This window comes from Oryza glaberrima, chromosome 3 (assembly GCF_000147395.1).
Source record: "Oryza glaberrima chromosome 3, OglaRS2, whole genome shotgun sequence".
Classification (NCBI taxonomy): domain Eukaryota; kingdom Viridiplantae; phylum Streptophyta; class Magnoliopsida; order Poales; family Poaceae; genus Oryza; species Oryza glaberrima.
In genome coordinates, this window is record NC_068328.1 from 28151249 (window position 1) to 28171762 (window position 20514).

At 39.8% G+C, this 20514-nt stretch overlaps 2 protein-coding genes across 2 annotated transcripts; both read left to right on the forward strand.

The window, feature by feature from the left end:
- The first annotated feature begins 1888 nt into the window (after positions 1-1888).
- Positions 1889-10116, forward strand: LOC127767767 (protein CASP). The gene is made up of 18 exons (XM_052293206.1): positions 1889-2126; positions 2784-3073; positions 3660-3809; positions 4523-4611; positions 4727-4836; positions 4941-5035; positions 5506-5558; positions 5770-5935; positions 6305-6397; positions 6700-6828; positions 6945-7064; positions 7258-7338; positions 7890-7997; positions 8290-8433; positions 8515-8613; positions 8695-8774; positions 9225-9317; positions 9391-10116. Exons 1-18 carry the CDS (start codon positions 1991-1993, stop codon positions 9455-9457), a joined length of 2103 nt encoding a protein of 700 aa, XP_052149166.1. The 5' UTR covers positions 1889-1990; the 3' UTR covers positions 9458-10116.
- Positions 10117-17725: 7609 nt separating this feature from the next.
- On the forward strand, positions 17726-20466 carry LOC127767224 (zinc finger protein CONSTANS-LIKE 16-like). The gene is made up of 2 exons (XM_052292490.1): positions 17726-18740; positions 19451-20466. The coding sequence occupies exons 1-2, from the start codon at positions 17787-17789 to the stop codon at positions 19757-19759; spliced, it is 1263 nt and encodes a 420-aa protein (XP_052148450.1). The 5' UTR covers positions 17726-17786; the 3' UTR covers positions 19760-20466.
- Positions 20467-20514: the final 48 nt, after the last annotated feature.

The following is a 20514-nucleotide window of genomic DNA, read 5'->3' on the forward strand; positions in this document are numbered from 1 at the left end:
TACAGAAATAAAAATACCAAACATATATATCTAAATATAATCAGGTTGTGAATATCAAGTGCATAAAAATGTTTAGTTGCTTCTCACGCCAAATGCACTATGGGTGTATGGCTCATCAAACAGCTAGGATGGCTCAAATAAGAGAAATGATATAATCTAATAGTCTATATTTATAGGTGATGTGACTTCTTGTATGATAAGTTTACATGAGTTAATGCTCTAATGGGTTAAAACTACGTAGGAGGAATAGAGGATTTGCTCTTATTGACAACCAATATTTACTATTTATTCATTTTATGTAGACAGAGTTCCACCAGAGCCCTAGTTTCAGTTAAACCAAATCATTGAACTTCTATCAAGCCAAACATTCAATTTAGTCACATGATTATTAAGCTCATTGCTCGCTTAATTCTGTCTCCTCTGATAAACTGATCCCACAACCTGATCGAACAAGTTAGCCAAAGAACCGAACGAGACATGTCTCGTGCCCTCACCCACAATTGGACTCATCGTAACGCTATTGTCAAGTCACCGCCATAACCATGGCTGCTTCCTTTCCTTACGAAATTGGGGAGATGGGGATTCAAAGTATTCACACCATCACATAGCTATGGCTGCCGGTGGTGGATGATTCTTCTGGATCACTTGACCTTTTGGTTGTGAGGCTCGTATGCATGTCAGCCACTCAAAATTAGAGAACTGTATATCAAAGAATTTGTTTTCGCCGACGTCTTGAACCTATACGAGTGAAGATCCAGCCCTCGAATAGGTGGAGAGTAGCCAAATAACATTTTATATATTCAATTTTAGGTGTGGTATATACTACTCCTCTGTACTTAACATAGTTATAACTACACTACTTTATAGTATAATTACATCTGAAAGTTTTTGGAGAGCTTTTCTGTCGAAAGTCATATACATAGTTTTCGAACAAATACTACTTCAATTATTAAAATGTTGGATTTTGCCTAATTGCTCTCATGCCACGGGTTTTAAGTGTTGTTGTACAAATATCATGTCCGTCAGTGTATTAAAGACCTACTCCCATATCCAAAAGGAAACCCCGTATCTCTTTTTCTCCTCTTCTCCTCAGCATTCGTGTTTTTATCTTCTTACCATAGGAGTGTGAAGGATATATAGGTAAAAGAGAAGATTGTTTCTTATTTTACTATAATATTCTATTTAGAGAGCATTTTACTCTTAGTTCATGGTGAGTGCCCTACTTTGCATGACGGTGTAAGCTGGTTGGAGATCTATCGACTAGATATGAGAAATTTCAGTTCATTTTTCCAAAAAATTCCAATCATACAATTCAAATGCCCAATATTCCACTAATGACCTCAAGTTTCAATTGAAATTGCAAAAAAAATAAATCCTCTTCAAGATATGAAACAAACTTTCAACTTAGAACCATAGAAAGTATCGGCTCATAATGTTGATATCTCAACTCCAATCACAAAAACTTTGTATCTCAAAATCCAACTCAAATTTGGCATCGTTCTTTTCTGAATAAGATGTATGTTTTATCTCTGTTCTCATTACCATGATTTTCATATCGCTAAACGGTGCATTTTGTGTGAAAACTTTTTATATAGAAGTTGCTTTAAAAATATCAAATAAATCAAATTTTCAAGCTTTTAAAAATTATAACTTAATTAACCATACTAATGTCTTTCTTATTTTCTGCGTCGTGAGTTTATCTTCAATCAGTTTCTTATTATTTCCCCCATAAAAAAGGGGACAACTTTCGTTTAGCTTGAGAAGGGAGAAGCCACGCCCAGAACGTACGCCACTGACGCGTTGCGGTGGAACCACCGAACCAACGGGTTTGGCCCGGACGCACGCACCAGACCAGGCTCGCTGCACCAACTGCGCCAAAACCACTTCGGACTTCGCGCAGCAAGCAGATCGCGATATCGCATCGCTTCGCCGTCGCCGCCCGCCCCACCGGATCCCGCGCAGATCCGGACGCCCAGATCCCACGAGCCCCATGGAGGCCTCGCCGGCCGCGGCGGAGCGCGACCGCTCGCCGCCGCCGCCGCCGCCTCCCCCGCCCCCTTCCTCGTCGGCCGCCGCCGCAGCGGCGATGTCGTCGCCGCTCGCCGTCGTCTCCAGCTTCTGGAAAGGTCCGCCCTGGTCTTACTCGCCCCCTCGCGATGATGATGGTTTGAGTTGGTGAGACCGGTGGACTGGGTTGGATTGGGTCGTCTCCCGTTCAAGCTTTCGGGGATAGTGATTGCCACGACTCTAGAAGAATTTGTCTGGGTTTGTTACTGATCGCAAGTGGAGGGATCTTAATCTCGGTGAAATGTTGGCCTACATTGGCGCTTCCGTTCCAATCTATTGCTAGCATTTGCGCTCTCTACTTCCTCAATTAGAGTAAGACTTGCGATATGCTTAACAATAAGTGTGGGAAGCAATTTCAGTAGCATAGGCTTTGAGGATGCAGTTATCATCCTAAACTAGTTCTGTATAGCCATTCGATCTAGCAACAGCCTTTGTACAATGAGTTAGTTATGAATGTAGCCTTTCACCATTTGCTTAATGTTAAGAGGTTAGTAGGTATGATTTGTGAGGGTAGCATGCTGCTTTCCTGCTAACTGTAGTTTCTGTTAGGGACTTATAATGTGAAATAACTACCGAGTATGAATGGCCGTGCACTATAGGAGAAAATCACGGCGAGTTTGTTAAGTTCTCTTGCATGTCGATGAAGGTTGATACAATGTAAACGTTATATGCTATCTATTGCGGATTATCTGACTCTTGCTTACTTTGCACTTTAGACTTTGATCTGGAGAAGGAAAGAGGTGGTTTGGATGAGCAGGGTTTAAAGATTGCAGAGAATCAAGAGACCAGCCAGAAAAACAGACGCCGGCTTGCTGAGAGCACTAGGGATTTCAAGAAGGCGTCTTCAGATGATAAGCTTAGTTTATTCAATTCTTTGCTGAAGAGTTATCAAGAGGAAGTTGATAATCTCACAAAGAGAGCAAAATTTGGAGAAAATGCATTTCTCAACATCTACCAGAAGCTCTATGAAGCCCCTGATCCATACCCAGCTCTTGCTTCTATGGCTGTATGTTCTATCTATCATCTACTGTAGCTTATTTCTAATCCCCCCTTCCGCCTTAGTATTTTTGCCAAAACCACAAATTTCCACCAATGCTTAACATTTTGCCTTGTTTGTTTTAGCCAGTTTCCATCTTGTTATTTCCTATTGACGCCTAAGTACATGCCTGAAGAATTGTAGTTGTAGTTGTATGTGACATAAATGGTTATAGTAACTCTTATTGTTCTGTAACTATGTACAACTGAGCAAGTTGTTGCAATAATATGTCCAGTTACTAATTTGAAACTATAATAGTAATTTTGTCAGATTGCAAAATATAGATAACAGTTAGTTTGCTCCAGCATAGTAGAAGTAGTAAATTGTTGAAATTACAAAGCCGGATACTGCAATTTTGTATAACAAAGCCAGATGTCTCAACTTTAAGTGCTTCCAGAGGAGAGCTTTCAACTTCATTGTTTTGTACTGCAATTTCGTGTAACAAAGCAAGATATTTCTAACTTTAGGTGCTTTCAGTATAATAGATAGGCTTCAATTATTTTATGGCACTGACATTTCTCCCCAACCTGTCCTGTTTATCATCCAATCCATTCAGGAGCAAGATCAGAAACTATCTGAACTGGAGACTGAAAATCGGAAGATGAAACTTGAGCTTGAAGAGTACCGGGCAGAAGCCGCCCACCTAAAGAACCAACAAGCAACAATTAGGCGACTTGAGGAGCGAAACCGCCAACTAGAACAACAGGTCTGTTCTGATTCTACTCAGTTGCTTGCTCTCTTTTCTTAGCTAGAATTAAGTCTATTTCTTGTTCTTTCCATGAAGGAAGTAAAAAAAGATAAGTTCGTCGGATACTATTGTTTTTTCACTCGTAAATAGTGACTTATTATATCCACATACTGTATACCTTTGAATGGTAGTCCATTTTTCTGACAATTTGGAACCTTTATCTGTAGAAATTATTTTAAATCTAGTTTCAGAAACTCACAATGAGCAATATTTTAGCTATTCTTTTGCATAGATTCTACATTCTAGAGACAGAAATGAATATTTTACCTAATAGCAATATAAGTATGTTTTTGTTCTGCTGATATTCTGACCTATTAATAATGTACTTCTGAGCATAACACAGTCAATCAAAATTATGCGATAAACATGTCTCTATTTTACATAAGTATGTTTTTGTTCTCCTGACATTCTGACCTACTAATAATGTATTTCTGAGCATAACACAATCGATCGAAAATAATAAAAATGTTTCTATGTTATTTAATTTGTATGAAGAGTGAAATATTTTTTTTTCAAATATGTGTGTTGCGGATAATTATTATTGGCCCAATAACTTTTCTTCATTAAATTCCTGCTGATTTCTTCCAATTTATTTCAAACGCCAAACTTCCATTGTTCTCAAGTTCTTCTTTTCTTTTTGCAATATTCTTTCTTCTATTTAATAATTTTAGATGGAGGAAAAAGTCAGAGAGATGGTTGAAATGAAGCAGAGGAGTTTGGCAGAAGATAGCCAGAAAACTCTTGAAGCCCTGAAAGACAGGTACTGTGAATTAATGGTAACTAGAAATATAACTGCTCTATGATCATCATGTTTCCAATGCTTTTTTTTTTGTCTGAAGCATATTTTTTTTACCTTTAGTTTTTCATGGTTGTAGGGAGCGGGCATTGCAGGACCAGCTAAGACAAGCCACAGAAAGTGTAAAGAATATGCAGAAGCTACATGAATCAGCACAAAGTCAATTGTTTGAGCTTCGTACTCAATCAGGTTACTTTTATTACAACTGTGTAACCTTGAAGGTCTTTGTGACTTGATGGGAGAAACATGTTCAAAGGTTTCGCTGTTGTGATGAAGTATCATGTTTCTTTCAGAGGAGGACCGGGCTGCAAAGGAAACTGAAGTCAATCTTCTGTTGGATGAAGTTGAACGGGCCCAAGCACGTTTAGTTAGTCTTGAGAGAGAAAAGGTAGCCTTTTGTTTTGAAATGCGAGCTTAATGTGTTTGACTAGACAAATATTTGAACATAACATTGATAACAGTGCTATCTGTTTTCTACAAATCATGCAATGACCATTATTACCAATAACCAAATACATGGATGTTACTAAGTTCTATCATCACTGAACCTTTGCAATTGAACCATATACAGGTTCTTGATTCATGCAATTCCTGCATTAAGAAATCTTTTAAGACATTTGGTATACATAACATTATTGAAATTACTGTCTAATTTTATATCAGAAAATCAATCGCATAAAACTAGTAGAGTTACTAAGTAAACCAAATTAGGGAATTGGACAATGAAATATCTAGAATATCTACATCAGAAAGAAGTTGCGGGACTTACATGAGACTGTAGCTGTAGTTTGCACAGCTATTGCTTGCCAGCGTCTGATCTGGAATACCATGTTTTATGCCTTTATTGTTTTCCTGCAGGGTGATTTACGATCTCAATTGCAAACAACAAATGAAGATGCAACCAATAGTAGGTTAGTTTATTTGCATTTTCCATATATATGATGTATTAAGCCTTATTGATTTCGAAAGTGTAGATTTGTCAGCATCCATAATTCATATATTAGTAACACGTGGCTCGCGCCTTTCACCAGTATTGCTGTTTATTAGCATTTTATTTGTTTTTTTCTGTGCTTACCCAAAAGTAAATGCTGAACTTATTGTCTGAATCATGTTATTCTACAGTGACTACGTGGACTCAAGTGATATACTTGAGAGTTCCTTGAATGCCAAGGAGAAGATCATCTCAGAGCTGAATGCAGAACTGCGTAGTATGGAAAGTACTTTATCTTCTGAGAGAGAAACACATGTTAATGAACTGAAAAAGTTGACTGCTTTGCTCAGTGAGAAGGTACTCGTCATCAAAAGACCTTACTGTGTAAAGTCGATAACTGTTTCTTGAAATAACTCATGGCAGGACTGTAGTAGAAAACAACTTTAAAGCGATCATTTACCTGTCTATTACTCATTTATCACAATCCGTTGTCGAAATTTTGTTGAATATAGGTTAATTTCTTTGCTTCTATCACTATCGATTTCTATTATGCTAGCCTCAATTGTTATGTGTGGGTTTTATAGAATGTACCATTATATTTATTAGTCACATTTTTGGTGTGGATTGAAGCATCAAAACCATGCATATATTATTTGGAATGATTTCTTTCTTTGCAACTGTTTGTTACCCACTATTTTACTTTGCTAATTAACTTCCAATCTGTAGGAAAATGCTCTGACAGAGTTGAAGAAAGAACTTCAAGAAAGACCAACAAGAAGACTAGTAGATGATCTCAAGAAAAAGGTTCAGATTTTGCAGGTATTTAGAGAAAATACTCATGCCATGAAATTCTTTATGATATTTTCTGTAGTACCTGTATTACATCCACCAGTTGGTTCTGCACTCATTGCATGCCCATTTAATGTAATTGCAAATCTGAACTGTACATGATTTCTGCTTTCCTATGTTGCTTCCTGTAGCTGTGTAAGTAGTACCCTCATCATGTTGTACAGGTGGTGATCCTAAAATAATATCTTCGTGGTAGCATTATGTTCTTTTCCATCATTTCTCTACGAAGACCTCTCTCCCCCTTGTTATGCTTATTCCTGATGACATACCAGGCTGTAGGGTACAACTCCATTGAAGCTGAAGATTGGGAGCTAGCAACAAATGGTGAAGAAATGAGCAAGTTGGAAGCTTTGCTTCTTGATAAGAACCGTAAAATGGAGCATGAACTAACACAGCTGAAGGTTGGTTGGCCTTTAGTTTGGATACTAAAATGCATCTAGGCGATTCCTCGTGCATACAGAAATGCAAGGTGAACTTGTTTCTCTGTTCTGACTAGCCATGTTCTTATACCTTGAAGGTCAAAATATCAGAGAAGTCAAATCTTCTTGAGGAGGCTGAAAAAAAGATTGCTGAGCTAACTGCAAAGGCTGAAGAGCAGCAGAAGTTGATTTTGAAACTCGAGGATGACATACTAAAGGTTTAATCAGTAGCAATTGATCCTTATGGATATAGTACTTTACCATTTTAGTATAATATGTCAATTTGAATCATGATTCATACTGTTACAATTATGTAATCTCACAATTCAGAAAATGAAAAACCAAATGATTTATTATTTTAGTTTCATCTTCTGAAGGACATGCAACTAATATATATTAGCTTTATTGCAGGGCTATAGTTCAACTGATAGGAGGACTTCACTTCTGAATGATTGGGATCTTCAAGAAATTGGCTCAAATGAAGTAGCAGAGGTAATTTCCAGGTTGTTCAGTATCTTATTTGTTTAAAGCTTGTGCTGGTTGAAGTTTGTTTTGGAATACAAACTACCAAATCCCATCCTCAAAGCACCATATTTGTTTATTATATGATGTATAATGCCTGCTTTAACTCAGCAGTGGACAAAACATGCAAGAGAAACTCAATTGAAAAGTTCAATTTTAAATTCTTATATACATCTTGAAGCTGTCATAAAGATCTGGATTTACCATGAATGTTGTCAGTGTACAGAGATGCTGTACTAAACCTCTTTATCTGACGTATGGATTAATCACTGGTCTTTTGTATACACTATTTTCGTAACTATTGGTTTGTAAACTTATGCTTTAATCTAAAAATCCTGTCTTGCCTTTCCAAGTCAATAATCAAGCTAACAAACTATAGTAGCCTTGTTTTGCCATACTTAGACAAAATGCGCTAAAAATTTCCTTCTCTATTCATTCCCAATTCGTAGCAAACATGTGTTATTTTCAGTTAGTTGCTATAATAGAATAGCCTTCACTCCCTTGTTAATACATATTTTCAGGGTACTGATCCAAGGCATGCACCACAAGACCAAGACCAAAGTTCCATGCTTAAGGTCATTTGCAATCAGAGGGATCGTTTCCGTACACGTCTACGTGAAACTGAGGAGGTATATTTCATGAAATTTTGAAAAGGGACTGTACCAGTTTACAATTTAGAGCAACGATGATAGTGTAGTTCTCATGTGAATTAGATGTGAAATGACATGATGTGCTAATTTCTTTTAGTCTTTTCGATCTGTTGTCCTTTTTACTATATTAATGGATAGCGAGATGAGAGGGTCATGCCCTTGATTTTTCTTTGAAGTGGGGATTTGTATATGTTTATTTATGATTTCATTTTTATCTATGTGCCTCTTTGTTTTGTTTTGTTTTGACTTATTGCCATTTTGTGTCTCCTAGGAACTAAGAAGACTAAAAGAGAAGTATGAAATGCTAGTTGTAGAATTGGAAAAAACTAAAGCAGATAATGTTCAACTGTATGGGAAGATTCGTTACGTGCAGGACTACAGCCATGAGAAGATTGTTTCCAGAGGACCAAAGAAGGTTTATACACATCCTTACAAGGGAAAATAGCAAAATCCACAGCATTCTAGCTTTTGACCTTTGTTACATTGTGTTTTGCAGTATGCAGAAGATGTTGAAAGTGGTTCTTCAGATGTTGAGACGAAGTACAAGAAAATGTATGAGGATGACATAAATCCTTTTGCTGCTTTTTCAAAGAAGGTAACAAAACGTTTACGTTTTATGAGAACGTGTTATATACGTTACTCTATAGCTTATACATACATTTAATTCCATATCCAGGAAAAGGATCAACGGTACAAGGAACTTGGTTTAAGAGACAAAATCACTCTTAGCAGTGGACGTTTTCTCCTTGGTAACAAGTATGACACCATCGTTTTCTCCCTTTTTTTCTTTGGGTTCAATTTCAGGCTTTGCCTCTTCCTTTTCATGGCACATACTGATCTTTGATGATAACTGGTAAACACTAGTTAGAGCTATTCATGGCAAACTTCTATGTTTCGACCATACCAAATATTATGATCTTGTGTTTAATGATGTTAGGACTTATGAGTCTAGTTAATGTGCCTTGCGGCCATGCAAACGACACTCTCCCTGGTAGCATGTTTAAACCAGCCGCTTCTTATTAATGTTAGCCGTTTAATGGGAGAGTAATTCTTTTCTGGAGGACCAGGAAACACCTATCAATCTGTCATAATGCATAACAGATCTGCTGGTTGAGTTTTCGTTCACTTTTCCTTTTTTTTTTAAACTTATCCATGTAGCGGAATGACAAGTAGCTTATGTAACATCTTTTCTATTTGTATTCACAGATATGCCCGGACATTTATATTCTTCTACACTATTGGATTACATCTCCTTGTATTTACATTGCTGTACAGAATGTCAGCTTTGAGCTATCTCAGGTATGCATGCATCGCCTTTTCAAAATTTTAAACTCTGTTCCTGAGCATGGGCTAACATGGAATATTTGCACAGCACAACACCTGCAAATGATGAAATCATCTTGGACGCTGGCAATCAGACGCTACCACATGCGCTCTAAATGGAAGTTCCATGTGTCTGGTATTATCACTTCATCACGCTGAAAACCAAAATCTGGGGTTTGATCTCAGGAAATCTTTGCATAGGACCATATGACTGAAGCCATAGTTGACATGTATTCTTTATGTCCATTAGACGTCTGAATACGTTTTCTGTAGATAAAAATTTTCCAGATATGGAGACGGGGTGGATGGGAAATGACAGGATGAGGCGTGGTCGTGCGTTTGAGCCGTTATTATGTAAACTGTTGTATCACTAATTGTCAATTCTGTGGGTAAAATGAATGCACGCCTGATAATGATGGTTGTACAAATGCCAAAAGGATAAAGTCAAACAACTTGAGTAATGAAATCAAAGTTGTCACTACCATTTTCAAATGAAAAATTTTAATGCTTAGAACATCCACTACAATTCTAGTGGTCTAATTCTTTTTAGAGGAATTAGTGGTTCAGCTCTAATGCTCCTTACTCCGAAAACTACAAACCAGACCTGATGAGCTTTGCCTGAACAGGATTCACCAAACACAGTACTACACAACTTGTCCAAAGTCACATTATCGACAGTATATTTGCTTGTCTTCGCCACACCAATCATTAATTCTGTTCTCTCGAGCTGCTGGCTCTCTCGAACTAACCCAAAAAAAAGAAGAGAAAAACAAGCAAAAAAACATGTAAAAACTAACTTTTCCTTTTTTCTCATTTCGGTGGGGTTTGGATCAGGGACTTAACTAAGTCTCTATATTTAGACACTAATTTAGAGTACTCCCTCTAATTTTTTAATAGATAACGTCGTTGACTTTTTCTCACATATTTGACCATTCGTCTTATTCAAAAAATTTATGCAAATGTATAAGATATAAATCACACTTAAAGTACCATGAGTGATAAAACAACTCATAACAAAATAAATTATAATTACGTAAATTTTTTTGAATAAGACGAATGGTCAAACATGTGAGAAAAAGTCAACGGCGTTATCTATTAAAAAACGGAGGTAGTATTAAATAAAGACTACTTACAAAACTAATTACATAAATGAAAACTAATTCGTGAGATAAATTTTTTAAGCCTAATTAATCTATAATTAGAGAATGTTTACTGTAGCATCACATAGGCTAATCATGTATTAATTAGGCTCAATAAATTCATTTCGCGAATTAGTCCAAGATTATGGATGGGTTTTATTAATAGTCTACATTTAATATTTATAATTAGTGTCCAAACATTTGATGTGATAGGGATTAAAAAGTTTTAGTCCCATCTAAACGGGTGCTTCGCCCTTTTTGCTGCCGACCGTAGGGATCACATCGCAGGTGAGTCTAGAGGATAACTCATTTTCTTTTTTCGATTACACTGTAGATGTACACTTGCGCACACCACTGTACAGGGAACATCACACACCCCCTCATAAATAAGTCCTCTAACATATGCTTTAAGAGATAAAAACCATCGATACAACCATGATCTCATTGAATTTCTATTAAAAACTCATTTACTTATGCCTAATATTTTTAAATCCACGACAACAACACCGCATCACTATTGTTTTCCAATAGGATAACTCATTAGCCACAGTAGCAGCAAGACTGCAAGAGCCGGGAAAAGGACCGGACTTGTCCTTCACCGCGGCGGCAAAGCCACAACGGCGAGGCTGCCGACAGCCGAGCTCGCCGCGGCCTCGCCTGGCTCTCTCTCCCGGCGGCACAGAGCGCGCGGGTGGGGCCGCCCGGCCGCATCGCGGGGCGCGCGGCGGTCGCGTACGGGCCACAGGCGCGTCGCATGGGGCGGATCCGGCCACGTCGCCCGCGGAGGTGGAGGGTGTCGCCGTCGGGCGCGATCTGGCGCTGTGGCTATCCGTCGAGTCGAGCTGGTGTGGCTCTCCCCTGTGGGGCCCGGACGAAGGAGAGCCCCTGCAGCTATGCTCGACACGTCAGCTGTAGTATCACTGTGTGTGGAATGTGTGTTGATTTTCACCGGCCGTACGCACTTGAGGTTGAGGGGATGTCTGAACATCACTGATTTGGTGAGCGACTTATGTGAGCATTTTTGCTAAGAAAGAATCTCGTTGCTTATCACCCTGCAAATAGTTCAGCTATCAACTTCTAACGGCGTTTTGTTGATGGATGATTGGTGATGGATAAAACTGAGTTTAGGCACTACAAAGTTGATATAAAAAGGTTCTATACTGATGAATATTTTTTTTTCAAAAGTCATACTATTTAATAGGTTAAAAAGTGTCTCCATGATATGCCTTACATTTACGAGTAGACCGTGTTAACGATATACGAACTTGTCAAGTGGATGCAATTTAGTACACAAACTTACGAGAGAAGTACACAAACAGTCTCTAAACGTGTGTGGGTGTGTTACCTAGGCTTCTGAACTCCCAAAATGTATTTTTGGGTCTCTCAATTTGTCTTGGGTACCATATAATTCTAAATGGGCTCCAACCCACTCCGTGTGTTGATGTAGCATGCCATGATGGTGCATACGTGTTAGTAGAACCCATATGTCAATCATATATAGAAAAATTAAGAACATAATTTTCTCCTCTCTTTATTTATTTATTTTTCAAAATTAAAAACATAATTTTCTCCTCTCTCCTCTCTTTATAATTTTTATTTTTTTCTATGTGACTAATATGTGGATTCCGCTGACACTTAAGCGTCACCATGACATGTCACGCTGTCTCATGGAGCGGGTTGGAGCCCATTTGAACCTATATGACACTTATGACAAGTTTAAAGAGCTAAAAATGTATTTTGAGAGTCTATGGACCTAGATGACATATCCGTACAAGTTTAGGGACCGCTCGTGCACTTCACTCAACTTATAAACATTATGATGCATAAACTTTTCTTTTGCGTGCGAACATTTGTAAAACGATGTATTATATAGCTAGTCTGATTATAGAATGTTACACACATTTGAGAGCATGAGACATGTCGTATGTGCAAATAATTAACATTTACACTGTACTTAATTTGTTCTTATATTATTTCGTATCCATTACATATCCCCTTTATATACATTTTTAATATGTATAATTAACATGGCTTGTTATATGTTTGATATGCATATCTACTAACATCATCTTGAAATTCGAGCCTACATAACATCCATCTGCATCCAACTTAGTGAAATTAGTTACGACATGTTTTTGCTTTGGTTTATATGGACCAGACAAGTTTATACATTAAAATGAGTAATTTACAAATTCCATATACTAAATCACACTCACCTCGCAAGTTCACGTACCAGCGATACAATTTATGCTAGAATTACTCAAAAGAGTATACTATGAGATGTGCTTCTATGCTCTTCAAAGAAAAAATTGCACAATTTTTAAAGAAGATGAGAGGTTTAGATTAGAAGTACTTCAATAGCCTAAACCGTTTTAACAAGGGCATTTTTGTCTTTGGAGAAAATTACCCTGTATCACCGCCCCTCTCTCCCGCCGTTCTTCTCCACCTCCAGCGCCATCACTCGACCATTTTGTCAAAATCGCCATGGCGGCGTTACCCCCGAACAAAGTTGTCGTAGACGCCAGTATCTACTTTGGTCCTCTCGATGAAGCTGCTTGCCCGTGATTATGTCATCGTGGTTAGGACTGCACTGCAGCCTGATCCCAACACTGAGCAGATCCATTATCATATCTGATTTGGTTGCTTTAATCAATAGCATCACGATTAAGTAATTCAGCCAGTTCTCTCAGGTTTGATGCAGAGGCTATAAATAAAAAAAACAGATCGGCTTATAACTTTTGATGCTGTTTCAAGTGATGAACGATTTGTGTTTGTGATGCGATGCAAATGCAATGGTGATCGCGGTTGTTGTTTAGTGGCTTTCAGTTTGTGACGGCGGCGAGCAGAACAAGTTGCCGGTGAGCTTTGGTGTGGCTTCTAGACTTTTAGGATCGGAGATTAACTGCCTCTCAAGGATGAAATTGCCCTTTCTGAATGATGTTTATACTATCCTTTCATCTTTAAAAATTGTGCAATTTTTTCTTTGAAGAGCATAGAAGCACATCTCGTATACTATTATTTAGTAGCTGTGTCAATTACTCCTAGTTAACACCCACTCTAGGGATATGCTGACGTTGCATACGGCATGCTATCTACTTTGCCCATATCCCATGCCTCATGACTTGCTCTATACGTGAGGTTAGGATCTAACAACTGGCTTTGTTAGGACCCATGTGTCGATAGCATATCAAAGATCTACTGCTTACCTGGCGTGCCACATCATCAGTCCATCGCTGATCAGGAACAGCCACATCTTCCAAGGCCATCGGCTGAAGTTCATGGATATAGTATACGTGCCTTATGCATCTCCTCAAGCCCAAGGAGTCGAAGCACTCACACTTTGTGAACCTAGCTTGGCAGTGTCTCACGCTCCACACATATATATTTTTTTTCATGTTAGAATAATATGTATATATATGGTGTAACAAAGTCACAGTTAGTTACATTCAAATATATGTAGGAGAGCAACTCTCTCCACAATAATTATTCTCACCAGCCAATTATTCTCCACAAAAATTATTCTCGCATGAGAGGACCTTTCATGCGCACATCGATCGGTGTCAGTTTTGCGAATTTGTGTTGTCTGCGAGCAGATGCCGACCTTGTATGATAGGAACACCCAAGAGAGTCATGCCATTGGCAATTAATGAGGAAATTCGCCCTATTAGATAGGTAATTGTTGCCTTTTTCATTAAAAAAAGTAAAAATAGGTAGCTTATTATTATCAATTTTTATACCAGACCGAGAGAGAGAGAGCGCGCGCGCGAGCGAGAGGGAGCACGCACGGAGCAGAGCTTTCTTGCTGATTTTCATGTGATTTTTCAATAAGAACAATACTCCTTTACTTTTAGAAAGATCTCGGAATTCCTTTTGGATTACCAAAGATATATGGATCTCTGAATTGTACCTTAATTAGTAATTCCGAAAACTACAGCCATATTTTCTCCTAAAGTTACAAATTTTCTTTTAGCTAAAAAGTTGTTTATACCACAGCCTCCCCCCCTCCTCCCCTAATAAAAAAATATAATTGACTAGCTAAATGTCTGTGTGTTGTAACGAGATTTTAAGAAAATCATCATACATGGTAGCAAAATAAAAATATTTTCTCCAATCTATGGTCATTGTTGGTATCGTTTTTTACACATATATCAGCGACATAGTTGCTCCAACTGATAAACAACTAATCGATATAAATTATTTATATGCCTAGAAAACTGTATTTGATCCAGGTAAAGTAATCTGAGGCTCATCAAAACGTTCTCTTAACCTCCCAGTATACCGAAAAGGCAAATAACTAAAAAAAATGAAACGAAATAGGCTGGGAGATAGCCCTGCTGCCTTGCTAGCAGCAGGTTGTGGGTGGGAATCAGGAATGGGTAAAAATTCCCCTTCAGTTGTTCCATATGATCAATGAAGTTTCTTTGAATTATAACTTAAAAATATATTTTTGGAAGAACAAAGCTGATTAATCCTTTGTCTAGAACGTCAAATAATGCTATCAGACGATATAGCTCATACCCATTTTCACATTTACAAATAAATATGATTGTCCTGACAGCTATCCCACTTTCTCGTTTTGACTCTCCTTGTAAGATGCCATAGTACCATTTTTGGGGTAGAATTGTTATTTAACTTATTCATCAATGTACAGCTGCCATAGTATGACTTGTTAGGGGACACATGCGGATGAGCGTGTGCGTATGCACATTTCAGACACCAACAAGTGCATATGCACATTTCGAGAGATGGTGAAGACTAACAAATCTCTATTCTCATTTCCTCGCAAAAAACTCTATTCTCATTAAATCTCTATTGAAAATGCACCTATATATAAGTAATATGGATCATCTATATATTGATATATCTAAAGCTGGCTAATCTCCTTGCCAGCTGATTGGTCCATCTTTTATCCGTTTATTTACTGCCACGTGTCTCTCCACCATTTAGACAACAGGCGTAGCATAAACTCCGTGCTTGCAGCATGCATGCCTCTGTTACCATTCAGGAATAACTGGGAGTAATGGTGTGAGCCTCTCGCGTAAAAATAATGCACTTTCTAGACGTCTCGCTTGCCCACATTGGTTCATGGGCAATTGCAGTGCTTTTGCACTATGCCGACCGAGCCAACCATGCAGTAAGCTCACATATTGTCACATGCATTTGCATAAACTAAACCGGTAACTTGTACGAAGAAAAGCAATAAACAAATTAATTATATATAAAAATTAAATTTCAATATAGACGGTTCAAATACAAGAGCTGAGGATATAAATATATATTTTTTCTATCGCATCTGCAAATTTAACTTCTTAGAAAGTAAATGAGAGATTTCCCCCAAAAAAAGGAGAGATTCCAACAAGTTATCATGTATTTCTTAAAAAAAGTAAAACATTTTTTTTAAAAAAATAGAAATCAAGTATATAATAAAAACTATTTTATTCTAATCACAACAGCTTAGGTGCTAAACTTTACAAAGTACAAAAGCAATGTAGAATATTCAGGAAATACGCCTTTCTATATATTAAAATATCATCTTCACCACTGATAAGTTAAAACTTAAAACAATATTATTCTATAGCATGATATATGTTATTCTTGGGTGTTCTACAAACTTATCTAGAACACACTAAAGGATACTTTCCATGTAAGATATTTGCATATACTTGATATAAATCTTTACACTAATTGCTATAAATAAATCCCATATTCCAAATAATATCTAAATGAAATATTAGAGGCTAAATTAGCATGCGTGCCAACATGCACGCTCATTTTCTAGTTAGGATTTAAACATAGTAGATAGAGTCATATACCCACGATCACTGCCATGGTTCATCTCAGTTAATTCCCAAGTAGGTCGCCAAGCTCAAAATTACCATGTATGTATCCTAAAGCGTAGAAGTTGGATAAACTTATGGACATATATCTAAATAAAACATTTGAATTTATGTTCTGGTAAAAATTAAACAACCATCATGTATATTCTACCCAATACATCACAATCAATCCCGCTGTTTGATATAGAGTACGCTTCAGGCGTTTTTATCGACCTACTACAATATTCTCACAAAACTGAGATGACCAGTTGACAAGGCACCATTATCCATGATTTATGTACAGCACGCGTGCGGATAGGCGTAGTCTACTGTCTTATACAAAATGATAGTTAAATTAATTTCCATTCCATTTGGCATCAGCTCGATCAAACAGACAAACACTGTTCAGAAATACTGTTTCGAAAGATACAGATCAATCATGGCATCCTACGCTTGTCGGGCTACCGCCTGTGAGAACAAGTACCATGAGCATTTAAGCACAAGACTCAGGATTATCACGTATAATTAAGGCCTTCTTTAGTTTCTAAAATAAAAACTTTTCACCCATCACATCGAATGTTTAGACACATACATAGAATATTAAATGTAAAAAAAAACCAATTACACGGTTTGCGTGTAAATTGTGAAACGAATCTTTTAAACGCCATGATTTAAAAGCAAATAAATAAATAAAATTATTATGTTGTACTACCTCTGTTTTTTAATAGATAACACCATTGAATTTTGGGTATATACATTAGATTATCCGTCTTATTAAAAAAATTATGTGATCATTTAAATCAAATGATCTACTCACTCTGTCAAAAAAAAGGCAACCTTCCAGATTCATTGTCCTAGGTGATGTCAAATCACCACCTATGTTACCTTTTTTGGGAGAGGGAGTAAAAATTAACAACGCCATCTATTAAAAAACAGATGTAGTATTCGAGTGGAGGCAATGTGTTATATGCATTACCCCTTAATTAATAACTACTCCATAAGATTATTGGTGATTATAGCTCCGATATATGAGTTTTTTTTCTTTTATTCGCTGATGGATGAGTCACCAACCCAAGGAGATCACAGAGTTAACACGAACCTCCTCTCGTAGTAATCCTCTCTCGCCTCGTGCCCATCCCCTCGGGTGGCCCCCACCGGAAATCCCACGGCGTGACAGCCCGCCCAATGGCATTCCGCCCCTCCGGATTCCGCGCCCCCCGCCAGCCAATCACCTTCCAGATAACCGTCCTCCCGGGCCCCACCTCCTCCCCCCGTCCCGCCACGTGACGCAAAAGCGTGTTCACGGGCCCCACCTCCCTGTCAGCCGACCCGCACTGTCGCTGACGTGTGGGCCCGGGGGGGTCAGGACCCGAGTCCGCGATTTTATAAAGGAAACGGCTCGGGCGCTCGCCCTTACACTACTGTTCCCATTTTTTTTTGTTAACCGCGAAAAGTGTTGTGTTGTTTGGGTAGGCAGGGTGTTCGACGGAATGGCGAGCGCCGCCGCGGCGACGGGCGCGGCGCTGGGGGCGCGCACGGCGCGGGCGTGCGACGGGTGCATGCGGCGGCGGGCTCGGTGGCACTGCCCCGCGGACGACGCGTTCCTGTGCCAGGCGTGCGACGCGTCCGTGCACTCGGCGAACCCGCTGGCGCGGCGGCACCACCGCGTGCGCCTCCCGTCGGCGTCGTCCTCGCTGGCATCCTCCCCTCGCTCGGCGGCCGCTCCACGTGCCGGATCAGACGACCCCGACGCGCCGGCGTGGCTGTATGGGCTCAAGCGGCGGCCGCGCACGCCCCGGACCAAGCCCGGGGGAGGCGGCAAGCACGACGCCTCCGCCGCGACGATGGCCGAGGCGGCGGCGTCGGCGGTCCCGGACCTCGAGGCCGAGGGGTCCGGGATCGTGGGCGACACCGACCACGACGTCGGGGAAGAAGACGACGAGGACCTGCTGTACCGCGTCCCCGTGTTCGACCCCATGCTCGCCGAGCTCTACAACCCCGTGGCGGCCGACGACGAGGAGCAGCAGATCGAGCAGAAGCCCGCACGCGTCGTGCCGTTCTCGGAGCCGTCGCCGGAGTTCGCCTCCGGCTCGGTGGAGGCGGACGGCCTCTCCGGCTTCGACGTGCCGGACATGGAGCTCGCCAGCTTCGCGGCGGACATGGAGAGCCTCCTCATGGGAGTCGACGAGGGGTTCGACGATCTGGGCTTCTTGGACGACGAGAAGCCTCACGTGAAACTGGACCTGGACATGGACATGGACTTCGCCTCCATCTCGCCGGCGCCGGCGCCGGAGCGGGAGGACAGGAAGAGGAAGCGGCCGGAGATGATACTCAAGCTCGACTACGAGGGCGTCATCGAATCGTGGGCCCGCGACGGAACCTCGCCGTGGTTCCACGGCGAGCGCCCTCGCTTCGATCCCGGCGAGTCATGGCCGGACTTCCCGGTAAGCTCTCACGCAGAGATCTCTAGCTTTCTGCCGGAATTGGATTTTCATCTCTCGATGGACATCTCCATCTTAGCTCCTTTCTTGCATATTACCTACTCCCTCCGGCTCAATAATATAAGAATTTTTAAAATAGTGTTAAGCCAATGTTTTTAAATTTTAACTATTTATATTAAAAAAAATAATTAAAAAAAGATCGATCCTGTAAATTTGATGTTACTGGATGTATTATTAAACAAACTATCATAATATATGACTCTTTTTATTTATTATTTATAACATCCTAGCTTTGTAGATATTGTTGATCAAAGTAATATCTCGACGACCGTGTTGAAGTATAAAAATACTTATGTTTTAAAACGGATGGAGTAAATAGTTATTATTTTTTTTAAAAAAATGATAACATATATTAATATGAAATGTATCACCTCCACAAGCATACAAGGCTTAACTTTTACAATTGCAACAAAAGGAACCAATCAAACTGAAAATAGTTCGTACATCTGCAATTATATTTTTTAATGTTTGTTAAAATTTATAGAAGCTGAATTTAAACTGTATGTTTATAAAGTGAAATATTTAAAATTAATCTATTTTATTAATATTTTTATAACTATTTATTAGATGGTGAAAAGCACTTTCCTCTTTCTGCCATTTTCTTCACGACCTAGCTTGTGTACTGTTCTGAACTATCCTATGCGTGCGTGCAGGCTGGAAGCCGGGGAGGGCTCGGCGCGGCGGTGACGGCGGTGACCGGCGGCGAGAGGGAGGCGCGGGTGTCGCGGTACAGGGAGAAGCGGCGGACGCGGCTGTTCGCCAAGAAGATCCGGTACGAGGTGCGCAAGCTCAACGCCGAGAAGCGGCCGCGGATGAAGGGCAGGTTCGTCAAGCGCGCCGCCGCGCTGCCGCCGCTCCCGCTGCCCAGGCACCAGCATCCGCCGCCGCCGCCGCCGCGCGCTCTGCCGCCGGTGCCGATGATGCTCGCGCCGCGCGCCGCGCACGGGCGCTACCGTTTTTGAGAGCTACCGCTCTCGATCGGCTTCCGATGCGCATGCGCGCGTCGTCTAGCTACATGCATGCATGCATGCTAGCGATAGCCGTTTGCGTGATCCAATAATAAGTAAAAATATATATATTTATATATATACAAACATACAAACTCGTCGAATCATCGATAGTAGCATGTTGGTTTCAGGTTTAATTGTTTGGGGGTAGTGTTAGTTTTGAGCAGAATTAATCTTTGTGAATTAGGGCGCCCTACCACTACTATACGTACCAAATGTACCATGCATGTGCACTGAAGCAGCAGCCGGCCGGTTGTGTACTTGTGCACAATTTCATGTGCAAATTAAGTAGTTAAGTTATGTGTGTGGTAGCTAGGCTAGGATGTGTACTTTCTTGGTTTTCCGTAAGAAAGATCCTGCTAATTATAAAGGTTGTAGATTTTGATCCCGGATCAATGTATGTAAAGGCCTATGTGTATATACTGGTATATATACAGTGTTTAAGATCAAAGTAGAGAAATTACAATGGGAGCTTGTAATAGTTATAAGCATGTAAGTATGTAACTAGAGGATGTTGAAGCGGAAACGGCTAGTGTTCTTCTATTTGTATGCATGCCTTCCAATGCTTTGTTAGTTTGTTGGGTGATCTCAAGGGCACTAACTGTTGTAATCACGTGTTAAATATTTTTGGATAAAAAAACTATAGACATGTTTATAGTGTATACTTTCTATCTATATTTGAATATTTGATCTTGTCTGTTATATTATTT

Bases quoted from the DNA above. Each gene is read 5' to 3' on its own strand.
- LOC127767224 (XM_052292490.1), top strand. From the start codon at position 17,787: ATGGCGAGCGCCGCCGCGGCGACGGGCGCGGCGCTGGGGGCGCGCACG. The intron at 18,741-19,450 runs GTAAGCTCTCAC...GCGTGCGTGCAG, and splicing joins AGTCATGGCCGGACTTCCCG to GCTGGAAGCCGGGGAGGGCT.
- LOC127767767 (XM_052293206.1), top strand. From the start codon at position 1,991: ATGGAGGCCTCGCCGGCCGCGGCGGAGCGCGACCGCTCGCCGCCGCCG. The intron at 5,559-5,769 runs GTTAGTTTATTT...GTTATTCTACAG, and splicing joins GAAGATGCAACCAATAGTAG to TGACTACGTGGACTCAAGTG. The intron at 8,775-9,224 runs GTATGACACCAT...TTGTATTCACAG, and splicing joins CGTTTTCTCCTTGGTAACAA to ATATGCCCGGACATTTATAT.